Source organism: Armigeres subalbatus, unplaced genomic scaffold (assembly GCF_024139115.2).
Source record: "Armigeres subalbatus isolate Guangzhou_Male unplaced genomic scaffold, GZ_Asu_2 Contig584, whole genome shotgun sequence".
Taxonomy (NCBI): domain Eukaryota; kingdom Metazoa; phylum Arthropoda; class Insecta; order Diptera; family Culicidae; genus Armigeres; species Armigeres subalbatus.
The window spans coordinates 56,172-70,092 of NW_026943352.1; the positions used below are offsets into that span (position 1 = coordinate 56,172).

At 43.9% G+C, this 13,921-nt stretch overlaps 1 protein-coding gene across 1 annotated transcript in view; it reads left to right on the forward strand.

The window, feature by feature from the left end:
- The window catches only part of LOC134204445 (uncharacterized), a gene marked incomplete at its 3' end in the record, with an annotated part of 106,972 nt that overhangs the window by 56,021 nt on the left and 37,030 nt on the right, over nucleotides 1–13,921 (forward strand). Inside the window, exon 2 of the mRNA XM_062679270.1 lies at nucleotides 13,098–13,820. Coding sequence (XP_062535254.1) covers nucleotides 13,229–13,820 — 592 coding nt within the window. The remainder of the gene's footprint in view (nucleotides 1–13,097; nucleotides 13,821–13,921) is intronic.

Below are 13,921 nucleotides of genomic sequence, written 5' to 3' on the forward strand. Positions count from 1 at the left end.
TCGGGGTAGTAACCCTCCGCGTTTTGGAGCGACCCCAGGAGCTCATCCCCTGGAGACTGTCTCCTGTTTTTGTGTCTGCTCCGTTGGAGCAGTCACCCCTGACGTACCTGCAAATACTTGAGCCTCAGTCTGGGTAGACTTTGGCACCACCGTCTTCGCTGGCACGCCTTCGGTCGATTCGACCTTGCCCGAGTCCGCGAATCCTTGGGCCTCAGTCTGGGTAGACCTCGACTCCACCGATTTCACGAGTTTACACTTGGCCGTCCCGACCGCCCTCTCCAGCTTGGCGTCCAGCATCGACTTTCGAAGTTTCTGCAAGCTCCTCTTGAGGTCCTTGCTGATATTATGTTTCGATGACGCAAAGTCGATGATGGCGTCCAGCTGTTCCGTCGCCACCTCGAAGGCCGAAAGCCCATCGCGTTTGCGGTTCATCGCCTCCACAAGCCATGGGCCGTCAATAACCCCTTCCGGCGTTTTTCTAGCCGAGAGGAAGGTTGAGTGACCCACGCTGGCGCTGCGCACTGAGCTGCCGACTATTGCCTCTGGCCTCCTAGGCGGAGACCTGAACAACCCACCTCTTGCGAAGGGGTTGTCGCCTACACTGCTACCACTAATTGAAGAATTGACTTGGTTTTCCATTTTAGTCCCACGAGTTGCTCGGGAAAAGAGGTCCACCACGCCAGAGCCCAGCATGACGCGGTAAGGGACAATTACTGTGGAGGGTGCCCAGGTACCCCACAGGCTCCGTTAAAGGCCTAGCTTATTATTTCACCCCCCTGGCCATGCATCCCCTCGGCACGGGTCGCTAGACGCCTTGGGATTAGGGGTTAGGGACAATGGTCCCGGTCTGACTCGCAGTGGCCATGGGGAGGGGTCGTCAAGCCCTTGGACAAAGTCCCTGCTGCCCAGTAATGTGTAATGTGTGCGTGTGTGCGTGTGTGCGTTACAAAAAATGTCACATCTAGATCTCAGCCGTCTGTGAACCGATTTGCATGATTTTATCTTCAAGCGAAAGCTATGCCTTTGCCATCTAATTTTTTTGCAATCGGACATTTAGTTTCCGAGATATTCGAGAAATACGAACATTAAGTGCAAAATAATGTCACATCAAGATCTCAGGCGTCTGTTAACCGATTTGCATGATTTTATCTTTAAACGAAATACGCCGGTAAGGGTTATTGACGGCCCATGGCTTGTGGAGGCGATGGACCGCAAACGCGATGGGCTTTCGGCCTTCGAGGTGGCGACGAAACAGCTGGACGCCATCATCGACTTTGCGTCATCGAAGCATAATATCAGCAAGGACCTCAAGAGGAGCTTGCAGAAACTTCGAAAGTCGATGCTGGACGCCAAGCTGGAGAGGGTGGTCGGGACGGCCAAGTGTAAACCCGTGAAATCGGTGGAGTCGAGGTTTACCCAGACTGAGGCCCACGGATTCGCGGACTCGGGCAAGGTCGAATCGATCGAAGGCGTGCCAGCGAAGACGGTGGTGCCAAAGTCTACCCAGACTGAAGCTCAAGTATTTGCGGGTACGTCAGGGGGTGACTGCTCCAACGGAGCAGACACAAAAAACGGGGAGACAGTCTCCAGGGGATGAGCTCCCTGGGCGCCGCTCCAAAACGCGGAGGGTTACTACCGCGAACAAGGGTAGTGGGGCTGGGAAGCTGAACCCCGGTCAGATACCTCCAAAACCGGGGAGGAAGGACCTGGAAAGGTCCGTCCACTCAGGAAAGACGGTGATAAGGGGTTACGGCAGGCTGAAAGTTCTCAGCCGCACCAGACCAGGGAAATAGAGGGGGGTGCCGCCTCCTGGACCCTGGTCAAGAACAAGAGGAAACCGAAGACGTCAAGGGCCGAAAAGAAGGCCCAGGCGAATGAGGGTAGCAAGAAGTTCAGGGTAGGCGCCAATCGCTCCAGGGCGATGCCCCAGTCATCACGGCGGACGAGGCTAAGTACTCGGATGTTTTGAAGGCGATGAGGAGTGACGTCAAGCTCGGTGAACTCGGCGCCGACGTACGTCGAATATGGGATGGATGGGCGAGATGATACTCGAGCTGAAGCGGGGCGTCTCGCAAAAGGGCGCCGTCTACAAGAAGTTGGCGGAGGAGGTCCTAGGCGCGACGGTTAAGGTGAGGGCACTCACTACGGAGGTGAATCTAAGGGTTGAAGACCTGGACGAGATCATTGAAGTCGAAGAGCTCGTCACGGCACTGCGGCGACAGTGTGAAGTGGAGATGCCCACCGCAGCCGTTCGGCTACGGAAAGGCCCGGCAGGGACGCAGGTAGCGTTGGTTCGGCTATCTGCAGCGGACGCCTCCAAGGTAGCCGGTTAGGGAGCGTCAAGGTGGGATGGTCGGTATGCCCTGTGCGCATATACGAGCAACCCGAAGTTTGCTTCAAGTGCCTGGAACCGGGCACAAGCAATGGGGCTGCAAAGGCCCTGACAGAAGCAATCTCGCCGACGCTGCGGATTGAGGGACATAAGGCACAATGCTGCACGAACCCTCCCAATTGTTTGATTTGTTCCAGCAAAGCTGTGAACAGCAAGCACCCCATGGGGGTCTGATGTGCCCGGCGTTTAAGCGTGCTGCAAAATCAAAGTGCAGGTAACGCAGCTGGCTCGCTCGGCCTCGCCCGAGTGTTTGATGTGCACAGGTTTAGAGGAAACGGCGGAACACGTGTTGTTCGTGTGCTCACATTTTCGCGCAATGCGTGACCACATGCTTGCCACATGTGGTCTGGACACTTCCCCGGACAATCTAGTTCGGAGGATGTGTAAAGATGAAGTTGGCTGGAACGCCGTTTTATCGGCTATCACCCAAATCGTCTTGGAGCTACACAGAAGGTGGCACGTGGACTCAAGGATGGCTAGTTCAGGCGCAAATAAGAGGTGGTCCAAGGGATCGGAGTCGGCTGGATGGGTCATACCGGTGGTCATGCTCTGTGGTCGAACTCGATCCTTTTATCGAACAAGTGGCCGCGCGAAGAACAACATGGTATCGTCGCTTTCCCGGCGTCGGTCAACCGGGACGGAAAGGGGTCCTCGACAAGGCTGGGGCAGGCGTAGGCACCGCGTCGGCAAGTCCCTCTGTGTGCTGGCCCTATCGCAGAAAGGTCAATTTGGGGTGCACGCGGCATCATCATTCTTGATACCAGTCGTGCAGAGGGAAGCAGGCGCGAAGTCGACCCTTCCCACCTTCCGAGGACATAGGGCGTGGTAAGGCCACCTGGAAAGCCGGCAACGCGCTGGCACGATACCATGGTGTTCTTCTAAAAAAGCGAGTAACGATGTTCGGTGCTGCAAGGACACGCAGCTAACCTCGAGGGTGCGTTGTGCACTGGCCCCCCTTTGAAGCATTACTTTCTGGTTGTACCGAAGGGACTATGGGCTTGGCGGCAATGGAAACGGTTTAGCGGGTCGGGAATGAAGTCCTGCCTCCCTCGGTGATCCCTAACCCCCCACTTCCTGGTCAACCCAGGATGTCTGTTGAGCAGATTCCCCCTCCATTGTTTAGGAAGAAAAAAAAACACACGCACACACGCACACACGCACACACACACACACATACATACACATTAGGGTGTCCCAAAAAAAAAATCGATGTTCGAAAAGTCATGGTGCTCAACCCTGAAATGAAAGATATACCTTTCTGGATATTTTTGTAGAACAAACCGAATTTCTAAAAAATCGTTTAGAGGTCGCGCCAGATCGATTTTTGAAAAATGAGCTTTTTTTAGGTGAAAAATCAAATATTGGGTCCTTTCACAATTTTTTCTCAGGGTCACCCATTCGTTTTATATTTTTTTATTTTTCTGTGGATCTTTGCCCGTATTCTCCATGAATTAGTTTTTGGTATTATGCGTTTTTACAGTCTGCAGAACTTTTTAAATATCGAAAAAAACACATTTTTTTGACTAATTTTCGAAGTTACTTCATCCTCACACAAAAAATAATTTTTACTCGTGCAGAAAAACTTACATACTACAAAGAGCTACTTATAAGGAGTATTTTCATAAATAAAGATCCAAGAAATGTTGTTCTGGGGCTGAGATATTGCAGTTTTAGTAAATAGTCAAAAAGTGTTCAAATTCGGTACTTTTTTTCTACATGTTATAATTTCATCACAATTTCACCAATATTTTAATTTAAATTAAAAACAATTCAAAAGCAAATAAATCGAAATATTTTCTAGGTAACATAGCTTTTCTTTCCAATGGAGTTGGTTACCTGAATCACAGGATTTGGTCGGAGTAAGTAAATGGAGCCAGTAATAAAATGATATCACACCCATCAGTTAATATGTAGCCATATACAAGTAATCAGGTTTACCATGATCTCTTTATTAGTTTTGATTCAATCATAGGATGCTTTTCACGGCATTCAAAAAACAAGGCAGGCTCAGCACGTATGTAAACATTTAGTTTGAACGTAAACATGTGTCGTCACTGCTATCTTCGCACAAGCTGAACTGAGACGATGCTTTACGGTCTCAGCATGCTTACTTTTCACCTAAAAAAGCTCATTTTTCAAAAATCGATCTGGCGCGACATCTAAACGATTTTTTAGAAATTCCGTTTGTTCTACAAAAATTATCCAGACAGGTATATCTTTCATTTCAGGGTTGAGCACTATGACTTTTCGAACATCGTATTCTTTTGGGACACCGTAATACACATGCTCAGTTCGTCCAGCTGAGTTGATTGGTATATATGACTTGGGTCTCCGAGTCTCGGATAAAGTGATCTTAATACCCTTCTTAGGATGTAAGAAGGGTAAAAAATAGGTAACAGTATCAAATATATGCACCGAAATATCATTTAAATATCAAGATATGCTATGTTCTCAGTTTGCTCTTGTCTTTGTCTTATTGTTCCGTGTGTGTACCACGAAGCTGCTCCCTGATGAACTGAACCATACGAACCATAATTCGAACACGGCGCTACGCCACACCAGTCACGACGTCAAATACCCGGATGTCCAGCTGAAATAACCTAAACCTAAATCCCTACCCCGTCCGTCCTGAATAAAGTAAGGTCTAACCTTGAGTCACCACGAGTATTTTTACCCCTTCCCAAGTAACTATTAATGATAGGATGATATACATTGTATTGATATCATACTTGAGAATTGCGGCAGGGTTTGCAGAAATCGCTCTCATTAGATAACGAACAACGATAAAAGAGAGGCAAAAACTGTTCCGAATCATAACAAGCCATGATAACAAATTTATCAAACTTGTATACAAGTGCGAAAAAACAGAATCGGATAGACAGCCCCCACAGAAAAATGGTGATTCTCGCTTTGTTTTCGCTCCTTTCGTGTTGGTTACTGCACAGCTGTGTAGAACAAGTTGAAATGCATTATCAGAGCCAGTGCTCCCCGCATTTAGAGCTTTCTAAAAAAAATTATCATGGGGTATAGCATCCCGAATCAGTTCTCTATCATGACAGCTTGCGAAAAAAGTTTCTCGCGGTATGTTACATATCGTATATGTATACAGAGATGATAAGTGAGAGACTTGCTCTTTCTCTTTAGGATTCAATCCCTGAATTGCGGCTTCGAAAAGTATCACACACGACTGAGCCGTTCAAATAAATGAAATGGTAAAAAAAATTCTATGGATAAGATCAAACTAATGGCACATTTGAATTTGACTACTACATTTCTAGACTAACATTTGAAAAGGCTGTAACAGCCAAAATTTATTCCTTCTGATTCTTCGTCTACATATAAAGCTATATATGTACTTGTACACAAAGAATCAGAAAGAATAAATTTTGGCTGTTACGCCCTTTTCAAATGTTGGTCTAGATTTAAACATGCATTGATGTTTATATTGTTGGTCAACTTAAAAACCTTTTCGGAATCAGATCAATTAAAATTTACAAAAAATTATCAACATACCCCGTCTAAAGGCGATCTTGGGCATTAGAGTGTACAGGGTGCATGACGAATTTTTCAAAATTGCATAACAAGATTCAGACATATCTGTCTGCAATGAATATTTTTGCAGTAAATTTCAAACATATTTTTTCTATGATTGCAGAAAAAGATTCAGATATATCTGAAAACACTGATCCTGACTGAGCGGGATCTGAAAAGCGGGGAAATCTATAGAGGATTCGTCGTATCCTCGGGTCTGTCTTCTGCAATAGATTAATTGACAGGAAAAGTTTATGAACATTTACAGTTTTATGCACATTTGCTATAGACGATTCTTGAAATCAGGGTTATTTGATTTTCCCTGTGCTTTATCAACAGGTCATTTTCGATGCGTAGATATTTTACTTCTGGCCAGAGGGACTCCAGTTCCGAGCGAATGACGCGTTTCCTTAGAAGTAAAGGCTCCCCCACATCCAAGCGATTTAATCGCCGCGACGGCGACAACTTGTCGCCGCGATTCAATAGTTGTGTCGCTGCAAGCAATGTTCCATTTACGCTTCCATATCAACGGCGACTGAATCACAGTCACCATGCGATAGAATCGCGTCGCGTGTGTTTGGGAGAACCTTAAAGCAGATACATCATAAGCTCCTGGCGAGGGTTGATTCGTTGAGACTACGGAGATTTTATTCTTCTCTGTGATTTCGGCGTAGGACCCTTCCACCCAGTGCAGATAATATTCGTCTCATTCATTTGAACGCCGAATAGTGAATCTAGTCAGTCATTTTTGGCCCCTTTCGTTTTCCATGCCGAGTCAATTGATCAGTGACTCTCTTCAATTGAAAGATTCTATTCTACAAATTGAGATACACGTCATTCAGATGAGTTGATTCAAAAGTAAAAGGTTGCTAATGTCGCTCCTAATCGCGTGATCAACATCTAGTGTGCCGCGGCCAAAGTACCGATTATTATTATTTATTTAATCAGACTAAGGCCGAAGTGGCCTGTGCGGTATATAAGAGTCTTCTCCATTCGGCTCGGTCCATGGCTACACGTCGCCAACCACGCAGTCTACGGAGGGTCCGCAAGTCATCTTCCACCTGATCGATCCACCTTGCCCGCTGCGCACCTCGCCTTCTTGTGCCCGTCGGATCGTTGTCGAGAACCATTTTCACCGGGTTACTGTCCGACATTCTGGCTACGTGCCCGGCCCATCGCAGTCGTCCGATTTTCGCGGTGTGAACGATGGATGGTTCTCCCAACAGCTGATGCAATTCGTGGTTCATTCGCCTCCTCCACGTACCGTCCGCCATCTGCACCCCACCATAGATGGTACGCAGCACTTTCCTTTCGAAAACTCCAAGTGCGCGTTGGTCCTCCACGAGCATCGTCCAGGTCTCGTGTCCGTAGAGGACTACCGGTCTAATTAGCGTTTTGTAGATTGTCAGTTTGGTACGTCGGCGAACTCTATTCGATCGGAGCGTCTTGCGGAGTCCAAAGTACGTACGATTTCCAGCCACTATGCGTCTCCGAATTTCTCTGCTGGTGTCATTTTCGGCAGTCACCAGTGAGCCCAAGTACACAAATTCTTCTACCACCTCGATTTCGTCACCACCGATGCAAACTCGCGGTGGGTGGCTCACATTGTCTTCTCTTGAACCTCTTCCTATCATGTACTTCGTCTTCGACGTGTTGATGACTAGTCCGATCCGCTTAGCTTCCCTCTTCAGTCTGATGTAGGCTTCCTCCATCTTCTCAAAGTTACGTGCCATAATATCTATGTCGTCGGCGAAACCAAATAGCTGGACGGACTTATTGAAAATTGTACCACTCGTGTTAATCCCTGCTCTTCGTATTACCCTTCCAAAGCGATGTTGAATAGCAAACACGAAAGACCATCACCTTGCCGTAACCCTCTGCGGGTTTCGAAGGGACTCGAGAATGCCCTGAAACTCGAACTACGCACATCACCCGATCCATCGTCGCTTTGATCAACCGTGTCAGTTTATCCGGAAAACCGTGTTCGTGCATTAGCTGCCATAGCTGGTCCTGATCGATTGTATCATATGCGGCTTTGAAGTCGATGAATAGATGATGTGTGGGCACGTTGTATTCGCGGCATTTCTGCAGTACTTGGCGAATGGCGAACACCTGGTCCGTCCGGCCAAAGTACCGATACAAGTGTTAAATTAAATTAGTTGATATACAAAATTCTCTACATCATGACACATAACTAGCGGTCGTCGTTTTTAGTATATTGAAGTCTGTATCGTTATGGTTATGACTTTCAGTCTTCTTATGCCAAAAACGGGTTTTACGTTTTTATCCGACGTTTCGGTTACAAATATAGTACCTATAGAAATGAGTTAACTAAGTCCTCTTTTATTGTTTACATTTCAAGACAAAATTTTCAAAACGAATTATCTGCTTTTGTAAACAAACATTCAAACGTCGATTTGACGAATATGATATCACCCCCACATAAACTAACACCACCAACAGGTAGCAGAGACCTTCAGATACCTATTGATGGTGTTGGTTTGCGTGGGAGTGCTTCCAGATTAGTAAAATCGACGTTTGAATCTTTGTTTACAAAAGCAGATAAGTCGTTTTGAAAATTTTGTTCTTAGCATAGAACTTTTTTGTCACAACTTTATGTACAAGCTCCCCCTCTATTGCTCGGTAGGGGCTGCGGGATTTCAATCTATTCGGTTACCAGGCAATGTTCGATCGGGACAATTTTCAATAGCAAACAATGGGGCCGCATTGCCCGTCGAATGCACTTTGTTGCGAGTAAATCGAAAAATGCTAAATTTCAAAAAGTGTGTTTTTAAAATTTGAACACATACATACATACATACATAAATACACACATACAGACATCACCTCAGTTCGTCGATCGGTGTTTTACTATCGGTCGATAGTGTTATACTATGGGTATCCGGGCCTTCTATCAAAAGTTCTGTTTTGGAGTAATCCTATACTGCCTGTAACCGCATAAATGTCTCATATGAATAGGAAACCCAGCAAAGATGGGACAACTATGCGGTTACAGGCAGTATAGCATTTCGTTACATAGGGAAAACATCCACCTGATTGACCTGATAGCCGTTTTGGGGGACAATGGGTCAACATTTTGAGATATTGTGGACATTCATCGTCATTTTTGCTGTTTGACGTCAAAAACAATAGTAATCAAGCCGGCTGATGGAATAATTCTGGTTGGAACTGCAATATATGAAGATTTATAACGATATATGTGCTCCAACGGGGCACCCTCTAGGATTATGCCTTTGGGTAAGAAAATCAATCTTTGAAAGTTTCAGCTCAATCGCTTGTTGCATAAGCTGGCGCAATTGATTTGAAGTTTGTATGGTGGTTTCAGCCAAAATGCATAGGAAAATACACCTTCGTCACTCTTTCGTTCAGGAAATTGGTTCGGTATGCCCGATTGAGCTCAGAATTGCAACAAAGGCAGTTGATATGTTAAAGATCAATTCCACAGAACATTATACGATAATTAAATGAACTTTTCTATAGTTTTCGGCCGATCTATTAGGGGTTAGGTTGTGCACTTTGGAATTCATTGATTGCCATGAAAAACATACGCATGCCATCAAAGATGCCTGCGATGTGTGGTTTCGCGTGCGCCCAAACATGTAACGTGTAATGTTCTGTGGAATTGATCTTTAACATATCAACTGCCTTTGTTGCAATTCTGAGCTCAATCGGGCATACCGAACCAATTTTTTGAACAAAAGAGTGACGGAGGTGTATTTTCCGATGCATTTATTTTCAAATCAATTGCGCCAGCTTATGCAACAAGCGATTGAGCTGAAACTTTCAGAGATTGGTTTTCTTACCCAAAGGCACAATCCTAGGGGGTGCCCCGTTGAATTCGACAACTTTTTTTCTCCCCATACAAGGCTGGGTCACTCTAATGTAGAGCCTAAAAATAATATTTCTTCATTTCCAGAACAAAATGTTATATGGTTGGTGTTACTTTTTGTCAGCTGATCGGGTAATGTTTCAAAGCAGTGAAGAACAAATAGTGGTTTCCAAATCAAGTTTTCCATGCAGAATCCTTTAAGGACTACTTCAATATCCACACGATTGAACAAAGTCCGAAGGGTCCCTTTGCTTCTATTATTGATACCGGGATGTGTTGGTATGGGTTTGTATTGATTTGAGATAAATTTGCTCGTTCATTTAAGGATAGTCCTCATGGAATCCAAAATTGAAAGCACTCGAGTTTTCAAGGGCACCGCAATTAAAACGGAAGACACGTCACAACTGTCCATGCTGTGATGCAGCAAAACTGAAATATTAAAAATGACGTGGGAACTCATAAATATTTGCTTTGTAGAAATTGTTAGTAGGACACATTTTTGTTTTCGCTAAAAATCACTATATTGCTTTCTACAATAGATCTGAAATCCAGATTCTGAATACGTTTTGGTTGGACAATTGCAAATTTTATCAATATCACATTTTGATTTTTTTGGAATTTTGTTTTTCGGTTTTTTATCCAATGAAATAATTTCTTAAATCTATTCATTTTTTTATATTGTTGATCGATATCAAAAACTTTTCGAAATCAAAACAATTGAATATTACAAAAATAATCAAAGTAGGTACCGTTTTGGCTCAAATTCCGAACATGACTCATATTCCGAACATTGGCGTTTTAGCACCCTAAAACTAAGAATTTCCTCGTTTTTTTTGTACGGAGGACCATAAATGCAAAAGAATTCAGGATCATATAGACAAAACTTCGCGAATATGGTTCAAATTACCTTTTAAATGCGAGTGTTTGGATTATGAGTCATGTGTGGAATTTGAGTCAAAACGGTACCCCGTCTAAAGGCGGCCTTGGGCGTTAACCAGTTCACTGTTTGTCATATTGACAAATGTTTGTCAAGTTTATCCGGACATCTCTAGACCAAAGCCTTATATGTAGACGAAGAATCAGAAGGAATAAATTTTGGCTGTTACGCCCTTTTCAAATGTTGGTCTAGATCTATCAGACTGATTAGAAATCGACATGGATTTCAGGCTGACTAGACAAATATTTGTCATCATGAGAAACAGTGTACTGAGGGCTTTAGAGTTAATGTCTAGCACTGTTCATTGCGGATGTTCGTTCTTCTATTTTGGATTTAAATGACCTATGGACTCGAAAGTCGGTTCACTAATCTATTTCAAACGTTCGTTTTTCACCAAGGTTTGCAAAATCAAAAAAATGTTTAGTAGATTGCCTTGTTTTTTTGGTCCTTGACTATCAAAACAGATGTCAAAACATCGGAAAAGAAAGAGAAATCTCAAGGAAACTGCAAAAAGCACGTGACAGATTTGGTTGTTTTGACTGATTTTACTGTAAAAACGGGTATGATGGTAAAAACGGTGATTTTTCAGCTGTTCAAGGAACGACTGTTTCGAACGGTCGGGTCCAATTGGGAAATCCACGTACAATAATATTATTCAAATTGAGAGTTTTTTTTCTTCGCCCTCCTACTTCCGATAGCGTTTCCGTTAATCGACCAAACCGTTTAAGAGTTGGTCAATAACTCAACTATGTGCACAAGTGCCTTCGAACCACTTAAGTTCAACACCGAAACACCAATCCAAAACTGGATATTCTTTGATCCGAAAAGATCCGATGGTCATTTCATCCAACAACCAACCCACCTAATAACCCGAGCAGCACAAGTCAGACAGAAATGGTTGCAGCAACTTGATTGTGACTAAATTTGGTCACATAACAGTTACAGTAACCTATGTGAAACATGTGTGCTGCTAGGGAAGTGATTAGACTTGAACCATCGTTCAATTCACTCTAGATTTGGTTTCAATTGACCTAACTAAGTCTATTAGTTCCTTCAAACCACCGACCAAGCCATGTCAGATTTAGATTTTTTTTATCCGACTAGATCCGATAGCGATTCGGAACATCAATCAACCAGCTCCAGATCTGAATTTCATTTACCTAACTAGGTCCATTCCGACCTCCAAACAATCCACTTTCAAGTAGGTTTTTCAAAATGCGAATTTGGCAAGTTCGTCAGAAGTCTGACTCGGAACCACTCAGTGTTAGATTTTCCTCGATCCGAATAGGTCCGATAATGATTACGAGCATCGATCGATTCACTTAAGAGTTGGATTTATTTGACCCAACGAGATCTAGCAGTGCATGGGTTCTGGGAAAAATCTGTTTCTTTGATTCGCATAAGCTTTTTTTTGTTCAAATTTCTAGTACTTAAACGAGTACAACAAAACGAGCATTACTTACTGCATTATTATTTTTTTAACTTAGACAGAAACCATAAAGAAAATATTCATTTAGTGCGAAACGCAATGACTAATAATTTGAACCCCCTTCCGCACTGTTTGTTTTAAATATCTATAATGTTTATATAATTTTAAAAGCTGCTCAAACCCTTGATGTACTTCAGAAACGGCCGTAAAGAAGTTTAAATATTTTTTTATGAACTTCCAACCCGTCTCTGCAAAGTTCCTCAAATTAATTGCTTCAAAAAGTATCGCAAGAATAAAAAAATAGGTTTTTTCTTCAATCCACATGGACATTGTGATGCCTTCTCATCTTACTTCTTTTTGGAAAGATTCAAATTGTTCTCCAAATGTAAAATTGCATTTTATTTCCCTTAGTAAATGGGGGCGCCCAACAAAGGTTTCGCCAAGGGCTCTGGCCGTAGCATACAAGGTTAGAGCCATATATCCTATTCCAAGAACTTTTCCCAGTAGCTAGATTTGATATGGGGTATGATACTATAAGTTAGTGTTGAAATGTTGTAATAACTTTGTCTAACAGGACATTACAGTAAATATGTAACCTGAGGTTTGAGAGGAATTTTGCTGCTCAAATGACAAATATCAAATGACACACAGATGACGTTTTCCAACACTGATTGGGAGCACTTTTGAAGATTTTTTTGAAGAATGATGGTGGATAGCACAAATTGATTAAAATAACAGCTTCAGAGTGAGGCGGCTCACAACAGGGAACTAAGGATAAAATTACAAGGTAGACGACCATGATGAACTAAGCTCGATTCCCGCTCAGCCAAACTAACGCAAATTGACAATTAATGTGCCGATTTTCTATTGCGAAAATTATTCAGTGCTCAATTCATTCACAGCCACACTTACGTTTTGACCTTCCGTTTTGTAATGTACACCTTCCCTTTTTCAATAGAATCTCACAATTAAACAAAATCGACTATTAGTGCGTTTAAAGTGAAATTCATTCGCCAACCGAAGGTGAACGTAATCGAATGATAAGCCGAACAGTTAACACAAGTGCTACCGAAGCCCAATGCTTCTCGAATGGTGGTGATATTGATCGTGCTTCCATGTGCACCGCCTCCGCCATCCACTGTCGCGCCATCACCGTACTCAGCGCCCGCGTTTCAGAATGCCGACCGGACGGCCACTAGCCGTCTTCACCATCAATCCACCCAAAGAAAGCCCGAGTTTGAACCCACCCGCACGCATCGGATCATCAGTGCCGCGACCGCCGCTGCGGTACGATCACCCTACCGGCGATCGGATGACAGTGCGGTGTCCTATGCCCGGTTAAGGTACACCCCGTGGACGCCGTCTTCGACGGTGTCGCCATCGCAGCGCATCGATGGCAACAATAACAACACATCCACCACCTACCAGCGGTGGAAACGATCACTGCCCGAACGCCAAAGTCACAAACGCAAACAATGGAAACGACCGGTAGTAGGAGGAACTAACATTAGCAATAGTAACGACAACAACAGCAGCAGCAATCGACATCGGTTGCCGAACAATAGCAATAGTTTTCATCCCAATAACCTTCGGTACACGTCGAGAGTAATCATTTCCGATGATTTTCCCCAGGTGGACATCAAGTCGGACGATAACGAGGTGGAGCCAATCAGTCGGGAAGGTGAGTGAGATTTTTTTTAAACCAGATTTAGGCTGATACAAATATTTAAAAAGAATTATGTCTTCCCCCCTTTGAATTTTTTTGTCCAAAAATTAGGTTAA